General features: G+C 41.4%; 1 protein-coding gene across 2 annotated transcripts in view; it reads left to right on the top strand.

The window, feature by feature from the left end:
* The first annotated feature begins 3,852 nt into the window (after positions 1 to 3,852).
* The window catches only part of LOC138975935 (leucine-rich repeat serine/threonine-protein kinase 1-like), a 99,262-nt gene continuing 75,971 nt past the window's right edge, over positions 3,853 to 27,143 (top strand). The window contains exons 1-6 of one of the 2 annotated variants that reach the window (XM_070348706.1): positions 3,853 to 4,172; positions 13,550 to 13,622; positions 18,972 to 19,180; positions 19,706 to 19,883; positions 23,806 to 23,982; positions 26,297 to 26,436. In XM_070348706.1, the coding sequence (XP_070204807.1) occupies positions 13,604 to 13,622; positions 18,972 to 19,180; positions 19,706 to 19,883; positions 23,806 to 23,982; positions 26,297 to 26,436 (723 nt within the window). In that variant the 5' untranslated portion in view covers positions 3,853 to 4,172; positions 13,550 to 13,603. Of the gene's footprint in view, positions 4,173 to 13,549; positions 13,623 to 18,971; positions 19,181 to 19,705; positions 19,884 to 23,790; positions 23,983 to 26,296; positions 26,437 to 27,143 lie in introns of both variants that reach the window. The other variant, XM_070348714.1, reaches the window with a different exon arrangement.

Here is a 27,143-nt window from a genome sequence, read left to right as displayed (position 1 = left end):
CGAAAACCTTGCAACTTTCCCTTTTTTTGGAATGCCATTCGACTGAGATTTCCAAACATGTGATATTGTTTGTTGTTGTGCCTGTGTAGAACGAGTATTGTGCTTCAAAACGTACTGCAGCGACAGTGCTAAAATCACATCTCATGAGCTGCATCTTACCATTGCTCAAGCAGACGAATTTTCCGCATATCGCTAGTTTCTTTGAAGTCAACCGCCGCCACTCAGTACGAATAAACCACGAGAACTGGTGTGTGGTTTACGCATGCTAAATAGTCATTCAAACGAACTGTGTCATTTAATGCTGTTAAACAGTACTAGCCTATCCAAGTGTGTTCCATAAGGTTAGAATTGCTTATTTCGTGAAAGATTCTTTCGTTCTGTAAACCTCATGTGAGGCGGAGTGGGGCTTTAAGATTCTGCCATTAAGAGGAAGATTTAAATTAAATAAAGGCGTGCTGCTTCACAAGATCCTCTCCGGCCGTGCACCACGTGCTTTCAGTGCAAATATTAAGCCAAACCAAACCGAAAGCTTAATAATGTCCCCATTCCAAGGATAGATCTCTAGTCAAGTTTAGCTTATTCTGGCAGCATCGAGTTGAATACTCTCCCGGAATTTGTGAAGAGTCCAAATGATTCTCAATACTTTCAAAAAGCCCCTTTCATTGAATTTAATATCAAATTGCGAAAAGTCAGAGTGATGGAAGACTCCGTTTTATATTTATTTTTATATTTGTCCATAGCATCAATGTTTCATCAGTTGAGGTAGCCAAGTGCAAAATTGGCTACTATATCATCTGAATGTTTGTGTGCCTTGTGTAAGTTTTGCCATTCGCTTTGTGTTTAGTCTTTTGTCATTATCTGTTCTCAATCAAAGTTTGCTGAGATGCTCATGTCCAAAACATCTGTAGATCGTAAACGTGCCGTCTGTGTCCATCCACTTCTGACAAGTCTTTGTTCTCTCTGATGCCAAGCTGCTCTTCTAGAGAGAGACGGTTACCTCGCGTGCACTGAGGTGGTCACTTGCGTAACTTTTATGACCGACCCGGGGTAGCCGCCGGTAGCATGTTCGTGTGTTAATGTTTGATGCATTCAGATCAAAGCCTCAATAAGAGGGTGTGAGAATGTCGCTTTCCTCTTTCAGCTTGCGTGTTCCGCCGTGTGATTTTGCTGAGTGTGATTTGTTTACTCGCTTGACCAATGAAATGCGATATGTCAGTCTTGTTAACTAGCTTTTCAGTGATTGGTGGCTTTGACCCCACCCGTTTCTATACATGTATAGCGTTTGAGATTTTTGGGAGAAAAAAGAGTCTAGAGTGAGAACTGTCCAGAACAGAACTTGAGAGAAGACGGACTTGTTTTGTAGGGGAAGGGCTCCTAATATGGACCGGCTCTTAATATGGACCACTTCATGTTCTGACAAACTAACGGCGCTAGAGCGCTCAAAACAATTTCATTCGCTGTATTCACTCTCTCTGGATAACTTGCACATGTCAAAACAGTTGCACAAACACAACCCGTTAGGCTTTTTCTCTTTTTCACACTTTTGGCAGGGTTCACTCTAAAGTTTGCCGCCTAAAACGGACTCGTTTCTGTTCACAGCCAAAGCCGTTATCACACAACAATTGTTATATGACAGCTAAGATCTTATTTGTTACATTTTAGCAGTGTTGACCCCGAGTTTCTACTGCAATAAAAAAAATAATAGCAAAATCTCAAAGTATGTGTGAGTCCCCTAATATGGACCACCTTCCACAAATCGAAGAAAATAAAAGCTTAAGGCTCATAGAAACAGATAAATCTAAAGCATATTTTGATAGTCTGACTTGCACACTAAGTTGTATCAGTTTATTTTGAAGTATAGCCTAAGGGGCTGTTTACAGTGATTTGTGAAGGCCTCTTCACTGAAGGCGCCCAGGCTCCTAATATGGACCATTTGGGATTTGTTCTGTATATAATTTTTGCTGAATGTTTATCAAAGCTAATTCATTCTAATTAGGCCTAACGGTTAACATAAGAGAGAAGGACTACCAAAACATAAAATGAAACTTCTTCGCAAGTAAACAAGCTAGTTATTACAGTAGCATGAAACAAAAAGTGGTCCATATTAGGAGCCCTTCCCCTACTCTGTTTTCATAGACAGCATGATCAGTGTATCTAGACTGCAGTGTACTATTGGTGTGGCCTCCCGGCCTTCGGCCCGGGCTGGGTTGGCGAGGCCGGAGAGGAACATGAATTAAAGAGAAATGTGAACCAACAATCATGGTTTTCCAGAATTACATGTTGCATAAAGTGATTTGTCGGTCTGTGCCGGTGAACTTTTGTCAGTCCAACTCTACATGTGTGCATAGACCAAATAGCCTTTGGTCTATGATGTGTGTAAAGTCCAAGACTGACTAGATCAAGTGCTGTTCAAGTCGTTCAGTGCAAGACACTGGTCACGTCATATTAAGAGGCAACCACATGGTGTACTCTCTACTTCGGGGTCTACTACCATAAGTTGACTACTACACATAAGGCTACCTACTAGGCCTACTTCAAATCGTCTCAGTAATTTTTCCTCCTCACACTGATGATGGACAAATATAGAAATAAATCTAAAACGGAGTCTTCCACCACAGCTCTGACTTTTCAAGGCAATTTCAGTTGATATTAAATTCAACACATAACACATTTGCTCAAGCATGTTATGTTCAGTTATTTTCCACAACTGTACATATGACGCTAAGTATTCGGGTAAATCCATTTTTGTGTACATGTATATTCGTATAATTGTGTTATGTGAATGTCCGTGTCTCAGTCCTTCACTGGGCGAGGGCTGGTTGAAAAAAAGTTTGTTTGTAATGCTTATGCCACAACTTAAGCCTCGTAAACCAAAAAATGTGATTTGAATCGATTTGATCTCTCTCACACACAACGATACACATCCATCCATACACATGTCTGCAGCCTGTTAAATGATGCACACTCTACGTCCGTGCACTGTACCGATCATCAGGGGCGGAGCAGTTAAGCCCGAGGGGGGGGGGGGGGGGGGGGGGCGGGGGGTTACAACCTGGGGTCCAGGGGTCGGTAGAGGTGGGGTAGCGTGGGGGGTCTGGGGGGCTAAGCCCCCCCCCCCTCTGAAGCGGCTGAAGAATATACTATCTTATAAACATTTTGTGGCTTATCCTTGATTTTAAACATGATCAACTGGTGTCAGCAGCCACTCATTATTTCTTTTAAAGTTAGTATTAAACAAGAAATTCCTCCGAGGTAGGAAAAACACCCCCGTCAAAGGGAAATAACCTTCTCAGTTGGTGGCAGTGACTGAATGAGAATGGTTATTTCCCTTTGACCATTAAGATGTCCCTCTATAAGTCCTTGTATAATTTTAATCCACCAATAACTCCCTAACCGTGTGTTTGACTGGTCCCAATTTTTGTAAGGACCGTCTCAGGAATGTATAGAACCTGTTCACCAAGTTTGGTGACGATCGGTCCGTTCATTCTTGAGATCTATATGCGAACACAAACAAACAAACAAACAAACAAACACATCGAGTGAAACCTATACACACCCCTATACCGGGGGTGTGATAATGGCAATTTATCTTCCATGATATCTGCTCCCGACATCATATAGTATGGTTATACAGTAATAATAATAATAATAACTGGACATTTTTAAGTGCCTAACCTATGGCTCTAGGCCCTTAACAAAAGAACATATAAAATTATATACAGAATAGAACAACTGGTTAGAAGAAAGACATGTCCCATAGGAGTGACTGATTAAACAATTAACACTTCCCCCGGCTTTACAGACAGAAACAACAACAACATTCACAAACATTTTTTTTTTTTTTTACAGCCGGAAGGAACCCCTGTAACCACCCCTAATCCGCCCCTGCGATGCGGCAAATAATTGTTGTAAGCCGGTCTCATAGTACAGTGGGTTTTCACACAGAGCAGAGAAAATGTACCTGGTCTATTTATAGTTCAGTGGCTTGCTGGTATAAGGGAAGCAACTCCACGGCAGGGAATTCCCGCTTTTAACCAGGAAGTTAGAAAACAGTACTGTAACTTTTGGCTGACAACAAAGGAAGACCAACACACACGCTTAGCATGACGAGCGAGTAATGGGACGTCAGCCACACCGACATTTGTGTCACGTCAATGCAGATCTACACTGAGGTTAGTTACTTTCTCAAAGGCAAAGCTTGAACCCAGAAATGGCAAAATGGCTGAGCTCTACGAAATTTGTGTGTGTGTGTGAAATGGTGATGAAACCGAAAGTTGGCTGAAATGTCTGCGCTGCAACATCAATCTGGAACGATGTAACTGATGTGCTTGTGTGTCCATAGCTATTATTTGAAGTGACTTTCTTTTACAGTGGAACCCCCCCCCCCCCCCCCCCCCATTTTAGACCTCAATAAATCTTACAAAATCAGGTCTTAAAATGGAGGGAGTCTTAAAATGGGGGTAAATTTACAGAGGTTATGAACAGAAAGTCTAAGAAAACAGGGTCTTAAAAAGGAGAAAGTCTTTAAAAGGGGGGTTCCACTGGAATTACAGTTGACGGCTTTGCTTGGGATTATGACAGTATGTAGCTGTTTGATAGGGAAGTTAACTCAAGTACTGTATGTGTTAGTCAACTGTACCTTTGTTGTTTGATAAGCAGGCATATTGTGGACTATATAAATTGTATAATTGTTCCAGTCTGTTACAAAGTTTCAGACACAAGGAAATTAGTCTGCTTTGTGAAAGTTTTGATCCTTAATTTTATATGACTTGGTTTCCGCCATGATTTTCTGCGCCATATGATTTTCTGTCTTTCAGACAAGTGATATTAAATAATTAAGTGAAAAGTAAGTATACATACTCCTGAAAAGAACACACACACACACACACACACACACACACACACACACACACACACACACACCTGAACAAATACCTGTATAACGATCTTAAATTTTACCCAAAGTACGTTTCATATATGAGGCAAAAGATTCTTCAAGTTTCAAAGCAATCCAACGGGTCATTGCTGAAATACAGCGCTTATTGTAATGAAACCTCTGAAAATTGATGCAAAAAAACTCCAGTTATGAACGCTCATGCCATCGACACCTGCATAAGTAGGAATGGCATAACACAAGAAATACTCAAGATAGCCAAAGAAAACAACTTGTTCTGGATTGATTTGACTTTCTTCTTTGTGCATGTAAAACTTGCCAATTAAGTTGTGCCTTTTCTGAATTTTCGTCAATTTTTTAATTGGTACCTTACATTTAAATCTGGTTGATTTTGGGGTTACCTATCTTTGAGCGGTGATCGTGTGCCTTAAAAAGTGAAAGAAATCTTTGAATCGTACAGTGTGCCAGATATCCAAGTGAAGTGCCCTAAATAGCATGGAAAGTTTGAATGAAAATGATACAGGAAAGCATGGTCCTGTGTCGGTCTTCGGGTTTGGGCTATAGCTATACGCTCGTATATATTATACTAGATGAATACCCGCTTCGCCGGGTACGGCTTCGTCGGGAAGAAGTCGAGCCGAATACCCGGCTGCGCCGGGGACCCGGCTTTGCCGGGTGTACGCCGGCTTTGCCGGCGCACCGCACGAAGGAAGGGAGATAAACGCGCAAAACACTGGAGAAGAGTAAAAATAGTATAACGGGAATATGGATTAAGCGTTGTCGACAGTGACCTTCTAAAAATAGAAACAGGAATATGGATTGACGCCACACGAAGGAAGGGAGATAAACGCTGAAAACACTGGAGAAGATAAGGAAGAGTTACTGGGAATGGATCCAGAGAAAAACCAAAATTGGTTCAGCGCTGTGCGCTGAGAGCACGTGTTGAAATATCTCATCGAGCAGGTTGTGTCCGGGGTGTACCTGAATATGGCCACCAAATTTGAAACAGATCCATCAAGAACCTTGGGCGTGCATCGCGGACACACACACACACACACACACACAGACACAAGTCGTATATATATATAGAAGCCTTAAAAAAAACCACATGTAGTCTCAGTGATGACTGGTTCCAGTGTTGATCTTTTAGATTCAGAATGATAGATGACTAAATCTTTTGATATGGCTTCACAGGACTTGTTTTATAATTGCAATAATTGTGACTGATGTTTTTGAATTGAGAATTTCTTTTACAAGGGTCACACTAATTGTTTTGATTATCGCTTTATGCAACTTATGTCTACTATATTTGCTGATTCACAGTCATCAGTCATGTGTTTCTTTAACAATAACAATAACAACACTTTATTGTTCATTAAAATGTAACATAACAAGTCGCGTAAGGCAAAAATACAATATTTAGTCAAGTAGCTGTCGAACTCACAGAATGAAACTGAACGCAATGCCATTTTTCAGCAAGACCGTATACTCGTAGCATCGTCAGTCCACCGCTCATGACAAAGGCAGTGAAATTGACAAGAAGAGCGGGGTAGTAGTTGTGCTAAGAAGGATAGCACGCTTTTCTGTACCTCTCTTTGTTTTAACTTTCTGAGCGTGTTTTTAATCCAAACATATCATATCTATATGTTTTTGGAATCAGGAACCGACAAGGAATAAGATGAAAGTGTTTTTAAATTGATTTGGACAATTTAATTTTGATAATAATTTTTATATATTTAATTTTCAGAGCTTGTTTTTAATCTGAATATAACATATTTATATGTTTTTGGAATCAGCAAATGATGGAGAATAAGATAAACGTAAATTTGGATCGTTTTATAAATTTTTATTTTTTTTTACAATTTTCAGATTTTTAATGACCAAAGTCATTAATTAATTTTTAAGCCACCAAGCTGAAATGCAATACCGAAGTCCGGGCTTCGTCGAAGATTACTTGACCAAAATTTCAACCAATTTGGTTGAAAAATGAGGGCGTGACAGTGCCGCCTCAACTTTCACGAAAAGCCGGATATGACGTCATCAAAGACATTTATCAAAAAAATGAAAAAAACGTTCGGGGATTTCATACCCAGGAACTCTCATGTCAAATTTCATAAAGATCGGTCCAGTAGTTTAGTCTGAATCGCTCTACACACACACACACACACACACACAGACACACAGACACACGCACATACACCACAACCCTCGTTTCGATTCCCCCTCGATGTTAAAATATTTAGTCAAAACTTGACTAAATATAAAAATGGAAAATTTTCTTCAGCACAACGATTATAACAACAATTGGACAAAAGGACAACACACATAAAACATAAAACATAGGTTCACGTATGTAATAACAAGCACACCTATCATACTTCCAATAACACTGACCTAAAGTGTTGTCCGTGTCATCTTTAAATTGAATAAATTTACAGATAAAATCTAAATAAAATAGTCTATTAAGACTATCACAATCAAATATAATATTTCACTAAGTAAATTTACCCCCTCATAACACAGGAGTTGGGTTTCACAGCAGAGCAATCACATTTCGAATATCACAGATTAGGATTTGTAAACTGATCAATAATGTACACTGCTCATAGACGCAATCACACACACACACACACACACACACACACACACACACACACACACACACACACACACACACACACACACACACACACACACACACCTTCACACATTTTTTGTTTTTTCCCTGCTGACCAGCCTCTACGTGATGCGAGAAGAATTTAAAATGGTGATTGCGGAAGGAAGGAATGACTTTTTAAACTGGTTTTTGTGTGCCAAAGGGACCTTATAACGTTTACCTGAAGGGACAATTTCAAAACAAGGGTTGAGAGGATGGATCGGATCACGGAAAATGTTGATAGCTTTCCGCTTAATGGCAGCTTGGTAGAGACTGGTCAGCTGTCGTTGGAGTTGCCCTACAAGTTTGATGGCCGTCGCGACAATGCGGTGCAGTTTAGCCTTGTTTTTTTACATTATTTTATGGTACCATACCATGTCACAATGTTAAAAGTAAGAATGCTTTCGATCAAACTGCGATACACAAGTTCCATAACACTTTGGTTGACATTAAAATATTTAAGCTTTCTGAGAAGAAAAAGTCGCTGCAGAGCTTTCTTATAAACAGCATGAACATGATCACTAAATGTCAGCTTATTGTCAATTGAAACCCCAAGATATTTGAATGTGTCCACAAGTTCAACTTCCTTATCCAGACCTGTTTACCCTTACGATTTTGGCGTAATTTATTACGGTTTTCTGCAAAAAATACGCCATTCCGCTATCCGTGTCAAGACTATGATTTTTATTGGCTCACGTAAGTGTAGCCTATGCGATCGTAACTTTGTCTGTCTGTGCGTGCGTGTGTGTGTGTGCGTGTGTGCGTGCGTGTGTAACATTTCATCATTTGAAGACGTCACATTATGACTTAAGAGGGTTAGACGTCACGCGAAGGAATTACTGAAAGTCTCGGTCATTGTTATTTTGAGCGGGCCGAGACTAGTTGGCAGTCGTGTCCCTGTAAGTAGGCTACATGCAGACAGACAGATCTAGATCTAGTGTCTCGCTTTCTTGCACAGTGTCACCTATGCTTACTGTGTGTGTGTATGTGACGGAGTGATTGAGTTTGTGTTACTGTTTGTCGATTTCTTACGTGAGCCTTGAAGGCTTCGCCTCTTGTAAATAATAAAAATGTTTAAAAAAAAATGTTAAAAAAAAATGTTAAAAAAATAATTCACATGTTTGGCATTGTTTTTTTCAATGGCAAAATGGGGTGAAAAATCACAGGACTGACCAGAGATCATGTCTTGTCTGATGAGATGCTGGAGAGCCTTCTTCTAGTGGTGAAGTCTCGCCCTCACTCATTCGGCAAGCGCAAGTACAGTAGAGAAGCGCTTGACACACTGAAAAAGGCCTACTACGAGCAAAAGAAAAAGAATCAGTGATGCATGTGCAGGGATGTCGTTAGGCGTCGGACATCGGACATTTATCAATGAAAATCCCCAAATGTCCGATTCACATTGCCGCATGTCGGTCAGATGTCCTATCGTTTTAGCCTGAGCGTGGTCATTGTCCGATATGTACTCCATTCCTTCGGACAGCGCGATATTCGTTAATTTTCATTTCAAGATACAAATCTTCTAAAAGACCGAACGCTCTCGTGTTCAGCTGACACTGAAGTTGCCAGTGCCGCGTGCGGATCTTTTCTTTTGTCAGGAATTCCCGAACCGTTTGCGGTATGCGCTGTTTGGGTATAACCGTCTCTGTGCAGCGCACTGATCTAAAAATAGTGGATTATTTTTATATACAGGAGTACGGGAGACAACTACAGGAGTACGGGAGACAACTCCAACTGACTAAATTTGTCGTCTGCTTTTGTTGTCGATACGAGACGAAGCACTGAATTATAAGCACTGAATGTTGTCGATACGAGACGAAGCACTGAATTATGCCGCTGAAAAAAAAAACTAAAGCGAGAGAAATATCTTCTCAACAGCTGACAGCAAATGAAGCAAAAGACGCTTTCAACAGCTCCAATGATGCAGTAACCTGTTCTTTTTTTCATATATTCTGTCTACCTCTAGTCATGAATATCTTCTAGTCATGAAAATGCAACCCATTAATGATCATTTGTTTTCATCTTCTCAGTATTTCATTAGATCAACCCGATCATTTTGTTTTTCAACTTTTATCCAAATCATGCAGTTTATAATCAAAGTAAGAGCTCTGAAGTTGTTCATGTTGGTTTCTTTTTTGTGGTTTCTTTGAAACTAAACAAATACAACATTATACGCACACTGTGTTGATGTACATGTATTTACTATATTATGTGTGTGTTCTACAGCGCGTGCGCGTGTGTGTGTGTGTGTGTTCGTGTGTGTGTGGGCGCATGACTTTGGAACAATTCCATGGAATGTGTTATAAGCTGTTTGGCGCACATTCATAATGTCCTATTAAACTTTCTGAAAGCGGTCAAATGTCCTATTGATGCTGAAGAACTCTGAAGACATTTGTCCTATAGGTATGAATTTGTAGCAACATCCCTGCATGTGCTTTTGATGTGATCTTCTTTGAAATTATGATGACTACAAAAACTGACTGATGTGTTTTGTTTGTGAATGATGAATATATGTGCATGATTGCGTTTCGCAGACACAGTTGTCATGTGCGTTGTAATTGGCGACGAATGCTGGATGATTACTATTTTTGTGCCAGGATTACTATTTTGGGGGCTGAGCATTACTCCAAAACACTTATGGGGGTAAACAGGTCTGCTTATCGCTTATTCTTTCATGGCATTTTGCACTAAAATTCAGACATTCTTTATAAGTACATCTGAGACAGCTTCCTGCTTCACCCCTGTTAAACCAGATAAAACAACTGCAACATATAGCAACAACTTCAACAAGAGTAGAAAGTGTAGTCCATAGGCATGTTTAGCAAAAGCTTTCTCGTGAGCCAGTCTTGTGTATAGATAATGTATCATACAAAATAATATATCATACAGATAGAATTAATATCTTTGAAGGACAGATTTGTTAAATTTGACAGATTTGACAGTTTATCTAAGTGGCAGTTTGATATGCTTAAAGTTAAACCCCAGCAGATCAAAGATTCCTATCCAGGGCACGTATGCATAAGAGTAAAGTTTGCGACCACTTTGAAAGTTTTAAGCGACTTTGGAATAACTTCCCTCACTTTAGTATGCAATGGTTAGAAGAAGGGCTTACCTCGGAAGCCAACCAGGAGTAACTGAAGGGGGAATTACTACAGGGAGACCCAGGAATACACACACTACTTTGAAAGTTATTCCGTACAAAATGGCTGGGTTTTCTTCAGTTTTCGGGGTCAAAGATGACACCTACGAAGACATGAGCCTGTCTCAAAATGTTGTGGAATAAGACTCTAGGTCTATTTATATAGTTATAATTTTATCATTCATTGAGTTGAAAACTAATTTCTGGTAAAATTTCATCCTGAATCCTTGGAGAGGTATACATTGTATAATATTGAAAAATTACCTATTCTGAAGTTATTGCGGAAATCCTTCTGATCTGGAGCTAAATTTGTGCACTGAAATGAGGACATTGTTATTTCGGATCTTCATGCGCATGAAAAACTTTATCCAGGATTCAAACCAATGACCTTCCGCTTGGGAGGCCAGCGTCTTATCCACTGGGCCACTGCGCTCTTTGTTATGTGATTTAATCAAGATAAGGCAGCCTAATGTTATTCTTCAATTACTCAACCACTGTAACTGCCACAGCCAGGCTATCTTTTTACAAACAGTTTAACTCTCCTGATAGATCAAACTTCCTATACAGGTAACTGCTAAACAGCTTCAATACAGCTTCAAGACCACTTAAAAAAATATCACCCTCTTGTCCCCTTTTCAGCTTCATCTTTTGAGACAGGCTCATATCTCATTGTTTTGGTCCTTACGCATCCATCAGAAAACCTCCAATGTCGAAGTAAATTGCAAACAAATCTGGTTTGAAAGGCAGCACATTCGCCGACGAGATCAAAAGATATAATATGGAAGATGTAAAAAAGTGTCAATCGGACACCTTTCGTAACTTGGTTAGTCAGTCACTTACCTGGCATCATAGACATGAAATGTGACATTCTTGTTTTATTGGGATGACATGCCTTAAATCGAGAGGCTTATCAAGAACTGATGAGTCGGTCAGTTACTGACATGCAGAGCCAACATGCTCGAATCGACTGTCAAGACTGAGTTATTCAAAATAGGCCTTCCTTTCATCAGTGAAGCAAACTTTGTGATATAGTGGTTATTGCATCTGACTTAGAATCTGATAGTCTTAGTTCAAATCACATAATGATAAGCGCAGTGGCCCAGTGGATAAGATGCTGGCCGCCTAAGCGGAAGGTCATGGGTTCGAATCCTGGCCACGTCTGCTGGTTGGAGATTTTTCCGATCTCCCAGGTCTAGTATGTGCAGACCTGCTTGTGCCTTATCCCGCATCGTGTGTACATGCAAGCAATAGACCTAGTGCGCACGGAAAAGATCCTGTAATCCATGTCAGAGTTTGGTTGGTTATAAAAAACACAAAAATACCCAGCATGCATCCCCCAAAAGCGGTGTGTGGCTGCCGAAACGGCAGGGTAAAAACAGTCATACACCTTGAAAACCCACTCGTGCAAAAAGACACGAGTGTACATGGGAGTTTCAGTCCATGAACGAAGAAGAAGAAGAGGAGAAATCACATAAAAAAAACTGTTTAGATGTGTTAAAATATTTTTTTCTTTTTACCTTCTGTTCCTTTTCCTATCCCTTCCTTATTCTATTTTCTTCTTTTGACCTCAGTACTCTCAAAGTCACTACTTTGGCGTTCATGCTTCGGAAGTTCAAACTTTAAAGGTAGGCATTTGCTGCCAAGGTTTCTCACTTCCTTGTCGTGCATACTGACCCGGAAAAGCTGTTAAAGATAGGGACCAGTGTTCCAAGTAAAGGTAGATATTGCAGGCCTTTCAACCCAGTAAGTGTTGATTTACAATCAGTGTCCTTGAAACAAAAATTGGGTCATATAGTTGCTGGGTGCAGCTATTTTCGAGAAAAGGCATTTAGGTGAAGTGCACACACAGGTCTCCTATGGGCTGGACATTGCCGAAGTAAGTACATGTAGCGTATAGATGATAAATATCACCCTTAGAAAAGTGTCAGCAGTCTTTCCTAATGTATTTATTACTCCTTTACCAAGTGATTTTTTTGGGAGCATCTCGTTACTCCCCCGTATCGTTACTCCCCCGGCTCGTTACTCCCCCGGCTCATTACTCCCCCATATCGCTACTTCCCTGGCTTGTTACTCCCCCGTGCCTTTTTATTACACTTAAGTAATGCAGTTATTACTTAATTGAATTTTCAAGAGAGAGAGAGAGAGCATGTTTAAAGAACTTACAACTGTCAGATCATGTACATTCGTGTACAGTACATCTTTGAAAAAAAAGTATATATTTTAAGCAGAAGAGATACGGGGAAGTAACGAGATGCTCAGCTCGTTACTCCCCCGTATCGCTACTCCCCCGGCTTGATACTCCCCCGGCTCGTTATTCCCCCGGCTCGTTACTCCCCCGTATCGCTACTCCCCCGGCTCGTTACTCCCCCGTACACAGAAAATGACTGGATAACCCTGTGATAGTAAGTTAGCATGAAATATTGTTTTTCCGGAGAAATTGTCTGGATAAACAAACAAAGAAACAAACAAAACAGCTGGACAGGGGGGGGGGGGGGGGGGGAACAATATTTCATGCCAACTTACTATCACAGGGTTATCCAGTCATTTTCTGTGTACGGGGGAGTAACGAGCCGGGGAAGTAGCGATACGGGGGAGTAACGAGCCGGGGGAGTATCGAGCCGGGGGAGTAACGATACAGGGGAGTAACGAGCTGATCCCATTTTTTTCTCCTGTAATACTTAAATTGGATTTTGTTGATGCCATCTAATATTACTCCAACTTCCTTGTTAGGAAATGATGCACGGTAAGTGACATTATGGTTTGAACCCTTTTTATAAAAAAATAAACAAACAAGATAGGACGATCAAAGAATGGTTGTTTCGCATGACATGTTGCTTGCACTGATACTACATGTATTTTCTAGGGACTGTGCCGGTGAGTGCCACAGAATGGACTGACTACTGATACACTTAATGCTATGGCGTCACCTGAAAATGGTAAGATTTACTGTGAACTTAACTGTTGAATAAAGAAGACTTTCCTGAATTGAGCTAAATATATGACTGTGCATGAGATCATTTGAATTTGCTTTAGGCATCTATTTTAGTCAGTTGCAGAGGACATTTGCTTGTTTTCATGCACCATCACAGAAAAAGTCTTGCCACGAGTTGATTTGTGAGATTGCAGTGGCATTTGCAGCAAGGCCATAATTTATCATTCAAATTGTGCTTTATTGTTGCTTTTTATCCCCCAAATGTTGAAATCTGAATGTGTATATGTATGCATCTGATAAATATAGTGAACATATACATCATTTAAACTGATGAGTATAACCTTGTGAAATATAACACGAATGTTACATTGCCAAAAGCAATTGTTAAAAAAAAATACTACACCATCTTAAAGAAATCCCAAAACAAATAGACTGCCAACGTTCCAAAATTCAGAACAAAAACAACAAAAAAAAGGGTTGAACGTTTAATTATTGACTGTCACGTTTCACTATATCACATAAGGTGATTATGAAACGGTTAGTTACTTCTAACTAACTAACCACACCACGATCCACTCTCGCAGTCATACAATTAAATAGAATCAACAAAAAATATAAGTTTCAGACGCCTGTTTATGTAATAACTCGCCCCTCGCTCCCTCAAGACTTCACTCAAAATATGTTCTTTTACGTTCAAAACGTAAAAATCAATGGTCACTGACAAAATGCCAGTTAGAATATAGAAAATTATAGTAACACGCTGATCCCGTGTAAAGTTAGGAAATATGACTGATCTGCCTAAAGTGCTAGTTAATGCAGGTGTCACCCCACGTTGTCTCCACTCGAATATAATCACAAATATAAAAGATGGCAACGGTGGTAAACAGGGTGCAAAGACATGGTGCACTTAGCTTTGTTTTGCCACTGAGTGGACGGCCTGTAATTAGTTCATAGTCTCCACAACTGCTCCGTAGAATGTAGTGCCGGCTGGCGTTGTTACGAAGCAGGGAAAAGTGGAGACATCAGGCGCCTCACCCAGTCGCTGGTTAGCCGGTTAGCTGGTTATATCAGATGATCCCGGTTACAGCGTCTGCAGTTAACTGTGTCCCGCAGATAGGCAGCAAAACAGCCAGCAACGGTAGAAGATGAAGAAAGGCTGCAACACAAAAGCACCGGTGCACTAAACATGTCAAGCTACCCAACAACCTCCACCTTTAAACATGTCATCTTTACATATCTCATCGAGCACGTGGGCCTGCACAAACGAACTTTTATAACAACAAATCAGCCATTTCCTTCCTTCTCTCCATATCTGCAAAAACCATATACAGATTAGTATTTTAGCGTCACAAAGAGCAAATTATGCGCTAACCTGGAAAGAACAACAGAGAGTATTTCATTCCACAAACACAGACTCGTCAACAGCGTTAAATAATGATTTATTACCTCAAAAAGCCTATGAATGTAGCACTCTCATGGAAGCAAAAACCGCTTCCTCCTTTGAATGGCCTCTGTTCGTCAACAGCGACACACCATTCAACCTCTTGCCGAATACTTTATGCGGTGAAGAACCATCCCCGCACGGCGAAGAGAAATTGACGACCCGTCCGTCAGACCGCATGTAAAAAGAGAGAAGGTGGTCTCAACTGAAGTTTCCTGGAGCCCCTCCTGTACATGCAGAACGGCGCGTTGAAATCAAAGCGATGAAATCCATCAAAGCTCGCAGGAAATATAAGACACGACCGTCCTCCCCAGCGCTGAGTGTTCGAGTGTCTAGATACTTGTCCTCACACAGACAACCTTGACGAAAACACGTGACTAACCTTGTCACATATCAAGTTCAGCTATAGCTGAGTTCTGCTTCGACAGCAGAAATCATCCCCGTGAAATCCGTGCTCGGCTATGCATGGTTAGCAAAAATCTGCCGTAGCCCAGACTCACGCACAGGCGCTTTCTGTCGCAATTGACCAAGAGAAGGCACCCCACCGAGTGACACTTTCTTGATCCATGTCACTAGATCGTGACATTGACAAAACAAAACGTTACGTTCACAGGAGAAGAAAGAAGAAGCTTTTTTTCTCTCTGAAGCTTTTTTCAGACAAAAATTCTGGCAAATTTGACTTCAAGAAGTCCAAGGGATACAAGCTGTAATGTAGTTTAGTCATTTAAACGCACCTACAATTGTTTACTCGAAAGCGTTCTGTAACTGTGCCAGTTACAGTTATTGAAAGAATGTGAATAAAGAGCTGTTCACATGTCAGACTTTCCCCCAACTTTCCCCCAACTTTTGTTGCTTTTCCTTGCAAACATTGAGGTCTCCACACGTGGTCGCTCAATCTGCAGAATGAGTAACGCAATCACATCCTCAATGCTGATTGTGATCAGCACTGATGTACGTACTTTCAAACAAAAAGAGCGTTGTATTGAGCAGACAGTGCAGAAAGCACAGATCGGAGCCAATGACCTCACTGGGATGTTAGTCGTTAGCATGATTTCACTTGCACAGATCGCTGCATCCAGAGACACGTCATTCCATAGTGATTGCGCATGGTCACATGAAGCTTGACTCAATGTTTCCTTGGAAAAGCAACTCTACAACAACCCATTAAATCCTGACAAAGTAATATTTCCAGAATAAATCTATTTACCTCTGATTAGACTGATTAGACTGTTTAGAGGATTCATGCATGCAAATAATATAGTACACTGTCAGAAGAAAGAAATAAGAATAAATTCATTATTGTGTACTGCATGAACAACAATTTGTCTATATGGGTCCTTCCACAAAGCTGTGTACCAAAAGCGTGACATGCTTCGTGAAAATTGAAAGTGTCTGAATAGGTTGTTTTTACGGTTTATGTAAAAGATATAGACATATGTCACGTTGCCATGCTAAACAAAAGATAAGTTTATGCTTTTTGGATACGAGGGGTGGTCAGAAAGTTGTGTAACATCACACATGTTTAACGTAGCATGGGATCCAAACACACAAAACAGATAACAAAAAGCCATAGTATATAGTAACAAGTTTTACTTGCTTCACATTTAGAGCTTATTCCGAACAAAATGCAGTCAGGAAAAACAAATTGAACTAGTTATAGGTAACAAAAACGTATTTTTTGGTCGTGTCAACCAACAAACAAACATCGTCTGTGTGAAGTAACAAACAAATCCATTCGTGTGAGTCAATAAATAACATTGAGTCAACATGTAGCAACAAGATGTACACTGTTGCGGTTTCTCCTCTTGAGCAGGATGACGGAGCAGCCGACAAATCGCAAATTTTCGCGCCGCGTCGCACTTGACGTCAGCATGTGCTGTGACGATTCGATTGGTCCGTGACTTGGCGTCATCAACCGGCTTGTGAATGACTGTGTTATGAATGGAATTCTTTTGGTTTTGGTGACGTCGTCATTGATGCGACTCGAAATTCGGTTAGATTTAGGTGCGTTGTTTTTAACACAAGGCAGATCAAGACACTAAACGATTTTGATTATTAATGATTTGCTGTGTCTTCGAGATACGTCGGACACACAGTGTTCCTTTCTTAAACACGTTGGTATTGTATTGTGTTATATCTGAATAATGGAATAACTCAGAAACAGAACAATACACAAACTATCCACCCAACAGACACAATTATTTTTACCTCAAAAACTTTATTTTTCTGCTAATTCGCTTCATTTTTGCGACCATATTTTTGTGATCATGCTTCGAAAAAGTCAATGTAATGTATGGGTTTTCACAGCGTATATGCCCAAAACAATGAACTGCTAATTTCAAAGCTACATGGCAAAGATTATAAACAACATGGGCAACTGTTTAGAGCTAGTTGACCAATTGCGCCTTCTTGTTATATTTGATCGATAATTCAATCCGTTCTTAGTGGTCCTGTCAGAGACATTATTCATCCTATACCATAAATCTAAGTGTGATTGGCAAGAACAATCGCAAAATTTCTAACAAAGAATGCTCTTTAAGGAGTTGGGGAGGGTAAATGCTGTAAGCTAGTGAAATTAATTTGATATCCGATGCTAAATTTGGCTGCTTGGTTCGCCCAGTCAAGTCTTTCTGGATATAATTATAAGCTAAGTATCACCAGGCAGTTTGAAGGAACTGCTCTTTTTTGTATCCCCACTAACAAGGAAATCAGCTTCACAAACGCAGAATTTCTTTCTCTCTATTTCGCAACAGCATTTAATCTGATTTTCTTCGATTTATCGTTTTTCGAAAGAAAATATAGTCGAGTTTGTTCCAATTTTGATGAAAATTCAACGGTTTTTTACCTAAACTCTTACAACTTGAACAGGACTAGACTACAAAGAATAGCCTAAGACTTGACAAAGACACACAGAGCACGTCTATCACAAAATAAAACATTGAAATGTCGAACGTTAAAAAAAATATTAACTTTAAGAGCGAAGAGTCGCAAAAGGTTGCCTACGTAACATTCGTCCCTCGTTGGAAACGACTCATAAATCGCTCCACGTCTGCTGCGTTCCAAAAATGAATGGATTTTTTTTATGGAAAAACCTTTCAGCGATGTTGAAGAACATTACATGCGAAAGAAACACCAAGTTTGATGCGTTGATAAGTGACAAATATCATTTTTAACGATCCAGCTTAACCAGAACAAATAGAAACGAAGCTTAGTGAGGACACGCGAAAGGCAAAATCACATTCAAATCGGATCAAATTGACACGGCGCACATTTTAACACGTTCACTACACATCAGTTGTGCCTGATAATACACACAGTCGCATATTCGTGCGTGCAGAAGTTATAGACATGTTCACGTAGTTCGCGGTTGGTTTTGGAAACCAAATGTTACGTAGGCAACCGTTATTTCTTAACGATCCAAATGCACACTGTAAACATATGTAGAGGAAAACAGCTAAGTGCATATGTAACACTAGCACAAAAGACAACGAAGATGTATATCGGGGGGTTCATGGTCGCATTTTATTGGCAGCCACACGGATACTTAAAAACAAGATGTAAGCAATGTCACAAAAAACCCGCCATTTTGACGTCATTTTCTGTGTTTGCTTTCATATAAAACACTAACCAACATAGCGATCTTCTTGATTTTCTTATCGTTATCTCTTTGGTCAATTTGCAGTCTGTTGATATCCTTATATTATTCGAGAAGCAAGAAAAACATTCCGAAATCTTACTCTAAAGTCATAACCCTCTTGTGGTACACAGCTTTGTGGAAGGACCCATGTATATGGTATTAAACCTGCTTTGAGTGATAATGAAAATTAAAAAAATTATTATAAAGTTAAACTCCTGCATTATATTTAGTCTTTTTTCTTTAACTTAAAGCATTTATTTTATTCATCACTGCAGATCTTCTACGCAGCCTACTGTCAGCAGTGGGGTGTGAGGATGAGAAGGGAATGGTGGAGGTGCTGGAGAACTGTGAGCTGCAGAGTCTTCAGCTCTGCTTGTTGGGGGACCCCACGCTCTTCATCAAGGTTTGTGCCGGAGGCTTCCTGTCTGCTGCACGCTACCTCTCTGACAACTGTCTTGTTGACCTCACTGCACAACTGGAAGGGGTAAGGGATATTGTAAATGTGTGTGTGGAAGGAGGAGGTGCATGTGTGTGTGTGTGCGTGTGCGTGTGCATGTGTGTGCACGCGCATTTGTGTGTAAGTGTGTGTGTGTGTGTCACTAGCTGTGTTTGTGTCACTGTGTGTGTGTGTGTTCGCAGGAATGTGCATGTGTCCATCAAGTTCTAGATTAATGATACATATTTATTTGATTTGCATCAAATCATTTAGCTTAATTTGCTGCATATCACAGTGGTACTAAACACTGCAGTCTCATACTATGCATCGACTATAACCCTCTGGGCCTGCTTGCTTTTCACGTGTGTCTGATAGTTGCATGATTAATTTTATCAAACTGAATGATCCCCTGACTGTTTCACTCACATTCCAAATGAACAGTTGATCCTCCAATTGTATGAGGTTGTAAAACATTATGCTTTTGACAACTGTATGGCTGGTTGTGAGTTTGTTCCAATGTTCTGTGTGGAGTACGACTGACTTACAACATTATTGTGTCTTCATACTTCCCAGAGAACAGCGCTGCAGTGGGCCTGTTTGCATGGACATGTGGAGATTGTAGAGCTATTGCTTCCCTTGCATAAACACAACAACTTGCCTACATCAGCTTGGCAGGAAAACTCAGAGTTCTACTCAGCCACCCTGGGCGGTCACATGGACATCATTCAGTTGCTGACAGAGCACTTTCCTAGTAAGCTTATTTTGTTAGCTCCTGGGATTGTCAGGACTTGCACATGTTGTGTCATTCTGCCATGTCTGCTACTATAGTCGGGTGTGCGACAAAAGGTCGAGGTTTACAATGTCGAGGCACAAAAGGTCGAGGACATTTGGTCAAGAGTCAAAAGGTCGAGTGCGACAAAACGTCTTGGGGACAAAATGTCGAAGATTCGAAGAAGGTTGAGGATTAAAAAAAAAGGTCGAGGACGAGGATTAAAAAACTGTCGAGGTTTGAAAATGTCGACATAGTTTTCTGTTCCCGTGTGATTTAAATTCAATTGTTTGATTGCTTGAAGAAAACGCTGCTTTTTGTGCATACAAACAGATTTGCAGTACATGTAGAACCCTAAAACAGTTCCAGCAGGAGTAGCAGCGCACAATCATCCTCCGAACCCAACACGGAATCTGGTTTCGGCTGAACTCCTGCAGATTACAGAGAACGGCTTGGAGAACGATACAGCATCGCGATGGATAATAAGCGAGGCGATGGCGAACTTCAGTGATGAGGTGCTTGTTAACCTTTCAGACAGAAACACACTTAGAAGGCGTGTGTGTGTGATTGTAGTTTTGTGTGTGTATGTGTGTGTGTGTCACGTTTCAATATATCACAAAAGGTGATTATGAACGGTTAGTTACTACTAACTAACTAACCACACCACGATCCACTCTCGCAGTCATACAAATAGATAGAATCAACAAAAGTATAAGTTTCAGACGCCTGTTTATATACTATCTCGCCACCTCCCTCGAGACTTCACTCCAAAAGATGTTTTACGTTCAAAACGTAAAATATAGGTCACTGACAAAAATGCCAGTTAAAGTTTAGAAAATGATAATAACACGCTGATCCCGTGTATAGACAGGAAATATAACTGGTCTGCCTAAAAGCGTTGGTTAATGCAGGTGTCACCCACCCCACGTTGTCACCACTCAAATGAAATCATAAATACACAAGGTGACTTGGTGGTTAAAGGCGCAATGGCATGGTGCACTTAGCTTTTCGTTACGGAGTGGGCGACCCGTAAATAGTCCTTCCCCACTACTGCTTCGTTGATTGGAGTGCCGGTTGGCGTTGAACGAAGCAGGGAATCGTGGGGAAATCAGGCGCCTCACTCATGCAGCTGCTGAAGACAACGGGTGTCGTGTAGGTGACGTCACTGCCTGCCGGAAGACCCCTGCAGACGGTGACGGCCTCACCGGTTATCCCAGCAGCGGCAACAGCATACAGCACCGCGACACCAGGTTACAGCATACAGCTCCACGACACCAGGTTACAGCATACAGCTCCATTCGGTAGGTACCGATGAGTAGGAAAAAGGCTGCAACAAAAAGCATCGGTGCACTAAACATGCCACGCAACCCTTCACCCTCCACCTTCAAACATGTCACCTTTACATATTTCATCGAGCACGTGGCCTGCACAAACAAACTTTTAAAACAACAAATCAGCTATTTTCCTTCCTTCTCTCCATATCTGCAAAAACCATATACAGATTATTATTTTAGCGTCACAAAGAGCAAATTATGCGCTAACCTGGAAAGAACAACAGAGAGTATTTCATTCCACAAACACAGACTCGTCAACAGCGTTAAATAATGATTTATTACCTCAACAGCCTAATGTAAGTAGCTCTCCTTTAAGCGAATCCGCTCCCTTTTGAATGGCTTCCGTCCGTCGACGAAAATACCGCCATCCCCTTCTTGCTAAATTACTTTATGCGTGGGAAAAATCCCCCGCTCAGCCAAGAATCAAAACCTGACAACCTTGTCGCCAGCACAGGTAAAACAGCGAAAAGTTTTCTCTCCTTCGTAGTTCCGTAAAGCCCTACTGTACCATGCAGAACGGCACGCTGACTTAAAATAATATATCACCACGTGTAGAAGACCATCTAACTTTAGGATGGAGGAAAAACGATCCTTCTCTGTCGCTGCCCTGTGTTCAAGTGTCCTCTCATGTCTTCCCCAAACAACCTTGAAAAAACATCACGTGACTCCACGTGTCCCGTATCCAGTTCAGTCACAGTCGATTTCGCCAAGCAAGCAAAATCACGCACGTGGAACCCCTGTATCAAAATATCACCCCTCGCATGCCAGCCAGGCGTGCAGGAAAACGTATTTCCCGTGCTAAGCTCGGTCAGCAGAAAATAGCCCGTACAAGCACAGGCGCTTTTCGTCGTAATTTGAGAAAGGCACCCCACAGAGTGTTCCTTTCTCGATCCATGTCACTAAATCGTGACACACCTCCCCTCTTCAAGACGAAACCTCGGTTTCGCTCCCAGTCATGTTCTCCTCTACAGCGCGAGAGAGAAAATCCGCTCTAACATTGTTGGCGCCCGGAATGATTCGTACCGTGAATTGGTGCGGTTGGAGGATCAACGCCTAGCGCATAAGTCTGGGGTTTGCCAACCTTGCAACCTGAAGATATTGCAGAGGTTGATGGTCCGTCTCCAGACAGAAAGGTCGTCCGTAAAGGTACGCATCGAACATCTGTATGCCCCAGACGATGGCGAGACACTCTCGCTCAACCGTTGCATATGCTGCCTCGGCCGAGGTCAGCTTACGGCTGGCGAAGCAAACAGGGTGCAAAAACCCCTCAGTCTCCTGAAGCAACACTGCCCCAAGACCTTTCCCTGAAGCGTCTGTCCTCAACACGAAGTCCTCTAAGTCTGGTAGCCGGAGTATAGGCTGACTGGTGAGCCACCTCTTCATTGTGTGTAATGCTGAATTGCACTCATCAGTCCACACTACAACTGTCGGTTGTAGTTTCTTTGTAAGGTTGGTCAGTGAAAGTGCGATGTCGGCGAAGTGCGGGATGAAGCGTCTGTAGAAGCTGGCAAGGCCCAGGAAAGACCTGACTTCTTTCTTCGTGCGCGGTGGCTCCGCCTCCCGAATCTTCTGAATCTTGTCGTCCTCTGGAACGAGCAATCCCTCGCCGACAACATGACCCAGGAAAGACAATTCCCGAAATCCCAAGTAGCACTTTGACGGTTTAGCTCCCAGATTTCCGTCCTTCAACCTCCTGAACACGTCGCGCAGGGCATCGAGATGTTCAGACCATGTCTCAGTCGCGATCAGCACATTGTCGATGAAACTGCTGATGTCCTCGCGCTTCAACGGTTCCAAAAGTTTCCTCATCACCCGAGTGAAGACGGCTCCTGCATTCTGTAGTCCAAAAGGCATGACTGTCCACTGGAACTGGCCGAAGGGAGTGGTGAATGCAGTCTTCGGACGATCTTCCTCGGCAACGGGAATGTGTGAGTGTGTGTGTGTGTGTGTGTGTGTGTGTGTGTGTGTGTATGTGTGTGTGTGTGTGTGTGATTATATTCACAAATCACCCCTGTGACATGCACTATAGGCACTTGAAGCAGAATTTCCTTCACGAATAGACACAGAAAATGAAATTGAAATTTTAAATCCTCAACCTTTTTTTGATACTCGGCCTTTTTCAATCCTCGACCTTTTGTCCCCTAGACGTTTTGCTGTTGACCTTTTGTCACCCTCAACCTTTTGTCGCACTCGACCTTTTGACTTTTGACCAAATGTCCTCGACCTTTTGTGACTCGACCTTTTGGTTTTCACACACTATAGTCATCAGTGTAAGGTTGTCACTATATCATTGATTGTATTTTGTGTACAGTACTGACAAGTTTGGGAAATGTGTTTGGACTTTGTTCGGTATGTTTGTTTGTTTGTTTGTGTAGGTTTTTTATTTTACATGCATGGGGGTATTGCATTTGTGCATGTGACCGGCTGTGTTCCTTTCATTTCCTGTAGCTGTAGATGTTTGTTTCATCCAGCTGCTGACAGTGTTTTGGTCTGCTCTAGTTTTTAGCTGACTAGGTTTGTATTAGTCCCAGATCTGCTTGATGGACAGGTTACAGACGATGTGTTAACAGGAGTTCTGAAGGACAGTGAGGTGATGCAGGCCTTGTTGTATGCAGCCTGTAAGGGGGGTCACCTCAGCATGGTGCGGCGCTGGCTACTGCCCAGTCTGGACGTTAACCAACCTGTGCAGCTCGTTGCCTCTCTCCTCCACTGTGAGCACCGGACCCCACTCCATGCTGCATGTGAAGGTAACGTACCTCACACCTGGGGGATGTGTGGGTGGGTGGATGGATGGATAGATGGATGGATGATGGGTGGCATCCTGAACTGAGGTCAAAATAAGTTACTCCCCTTCGGGTCTCATTTATCCCTGACAGGATGCCTTTGTTTTCCTTCTCTGGAGAGGAAATCGATTTTTTACATATTTAGAGCTTTTCGTAATGTGTTATTGATATAAGCAGATTTGTGATCGTCGATAATGATTTTTCATGGTGTTGTGTAATTTTTAAATTTAGAAAGGAATTGTTATGTAAGACACTTTCAAGCGAGCTATCTTTCGCGGATGTATTTACTGTGCAAACAACTCTAAATATGGCAAAAGTGTCACGTGATAATCGCATGGGTGAAACTTTTCCGCCTTAGGGCGGAAATCCGCCAAATGAAATTGGTCAAATAAAGAATTCCTTATTTTGAAAATCTGCAACAAAAAAAATAAAAAAACTTTTTTTTTTTTTTTTTTTTTAGCCGGCGATCCGATCTGTATTTTCTCTAACACAGTGACCGGACATCGCTGAATCTTTGTTTCCCTGAGCGCGCGAATTATCGGACTACAGCTTGGCATTTGTTATCATTGTTTACTGTGCAAATTTGTGTGTTTGAGATACCAGGAAAGGCCTACTTTTACCCTTAAAAAGCCTGATTTTTCGTTTTCTTCCGGGGGGCTTCGCCCCTCTGGGCCCCCTAAGAGGGCGTTGCCCCTGCACCCCACCAGGGCGTGGGCGGCCCCTGGACCCCGGCCTCATTTTCCTTATTTTTAATTCTGATCAGTTTCACCCATGTAATCAACTTTGTCACGTGATCATAACATAATGGCTACGGAGCGGACGACTTTTTCCGTAACCAGTTGAGAGTGATGCAACAATATCACGGTCTCCTTCCCACAGCAGTCTCAAAATTTTGACTTGTTTTGACCTTAGAACGATGTCTTTATCATAACTGTGAAGAACAGAACGGAGATCACTGTCAAAGTCGGCCATTCTACAATCACGTTCGTCTTTCGTCTGTTATCAGAAACATTAGCGAAAAACATATGGGAGATAACTCTGTATTCTTGTTTTAATAGATTTCCCTTTAATGCGCGTAGTAATTATTCATCCTGTCAGAGAGACTGAGCGATAGCGTGGACCGATGATTATCAGAATGGGATGGGTGGATGGATGGATGGATGGGGTAAAAAAGAGGTACAAATCTCCCTAAACACACCCTAACGAAGAGGAGAGCAGAAAAAGACTTAAGGGTGCTGATTTGACAATGATCTTCAACCTTTAAGGAACACTGTGCTTATGCAACGTTACCCAAAGCTAACTGACTTCTAGGTATTGTCTGTAAAACGTTGATTATCTTGTGGAGGTCAGTCCTTCGTGGTCTTGGATTAGACCCTGGTCCCCTCTGTACTGGACTATGGGCACTCAGTCTAGTAAAAATGGTGTCATATGACATTGCGAAGGTTCAGATCAGGCAAACATAACCCAGAGAGGCTAAAAAATCTCATGCTTCTGACACTTGAAACTCTGCAAAGACAGAGAGATGACCTGACCAACTTGTAGAGCGTTTAATTAAATTCTCTCCCCACCTTTCTCACATCAATCTACTCGGATACGTGCAGAAGTTGCTTAGATTCCTACTGGAACAACCTACCTGATTGATGATAGTAGTTTTTAGATGTCATGATATTCGCGAACCCAAACGTGAAAACTGCATGGATTGATGGACAGGCCCTGTGACTTACACACTGCTACAGCCTCGGTGCAAGTTTGAACATTTCTGAATTTATTGTTTTTTATCCAGTTCAGTAAAGACAGAAGACAATGAAAAAGGGGAAGAGCGCTAATCGAAAACAAACCTTACATTATATGAATAATATTTCCTCTTATAGTGAACTCAGAAAGACAGACACTCACACACGCATGCATGCTCGCATGCTGATTCTCTGCCAGCCCATCAAGACCTTTGTGTCCTCTGGCCTTTCAGAGAATTTCTGTGTGAAGAATAATATATACTGTCCTGCAAGTGCACCAGTACACTGTTTGCTTTGCCCCGGAAAAGCCAGATTTACTATACTCCTCACTGTTGTACGTTTCTGGAGTAAACACCTTCAAGATCAGCTTTGAGTTTGCATTCTTTGCCGATCTCCCTTTTGTGAAGAGGATATGGTTTTACTAAACGTCTGAGGGTGACCATGATGACTGTCTCTAATGTGGAAGTATTTTATCTTTTGAGGATGCTCCAGTGTTTCCCCAGATAATGCTGTATCTCCTATATTTCTTTTGCATCTATGTTCAGGTTCTCACACTGAGGTGGCCAAGCTCCTGATGGATCACTTCTGTGCTGAAGTGTCAGAGCACACTGCACACCAATTTCCTGAATTCACCGCTTCCCTAGTCACCAGTGTCTACCAGCCTCTTCAGATAACAGACACTGAGGTTTGTAACTAAATATTGTCGCTGTAATTCACAAACCTCGTATCTCAATTTTGGAGGTTTTGGAACTAAAACAATAGTAAGCTCCCTTATCATGTTGCCTGTGTGGTGATAAAAGCTCGTAGCTCCAATTGCTTTCTAAAGTGAAGAAAAGTTCTTGAGAAGAAAATTTGTATCTTCATTTCTTTGAAGTGAGCAGCAAAAAAACCTGCTCAAGTTCAAACTTACGAGGTTTTTGTGCGTAATATTTAACACAATGGATTCTTGCTTTGAATACAGTTCACGGGGGCCATTTTAATGAGGATTGCATGTGAATTTTAGTAATCTGTCCACAGAAACAGCGTTGCAGTTTGCACATGCATTTTGCTATGAACCTCTGTAGCCTGAGTACAAAGGTCCAGATTTACTTGTGAGAATATGACAATGAGGAAACCGAAATAAGAAAAAGTTCTAATTAGGCTGATATGCGTGACGTCACACGCGAACAAATGGGCATTTTGGCGGAAAAAGTAACTTCTAACAATATACATTTTACAGTAGTTTTAAATGTATTGTGATATTTTGTTGGGGGGTAAAGAGAATAGAGGTAGCTTTCTTTATATAAGTAATTTGGTGTAATAAATATTTGTTGGGAGAGCAAAGAAGTGCAAAAGTTTAGCTGTTTTGTGCAGATAATTCATCAGACACACGTCAAAACGGCGTGAAATGTG

This window comes from Littorina saxatilis, linkage group LG1, assembly GCF_037325665.1.
Source record: "Littorina saxatilis isolate snail1 linkage group LG1, US_GU_Lsax_2.0, whole genome shotgun sequence".
Lineage (NCBI taxonomy): Eukaryota > Metazoa > Mollusca > Gastropoda > Littorinimorpha > Littorinidae > Littorina > Littorina saxatilis.
Note: the sequence above shows the minus strand (reverse complement) of the source record. Positions and strands in the feature narration are given on the sequence as shown.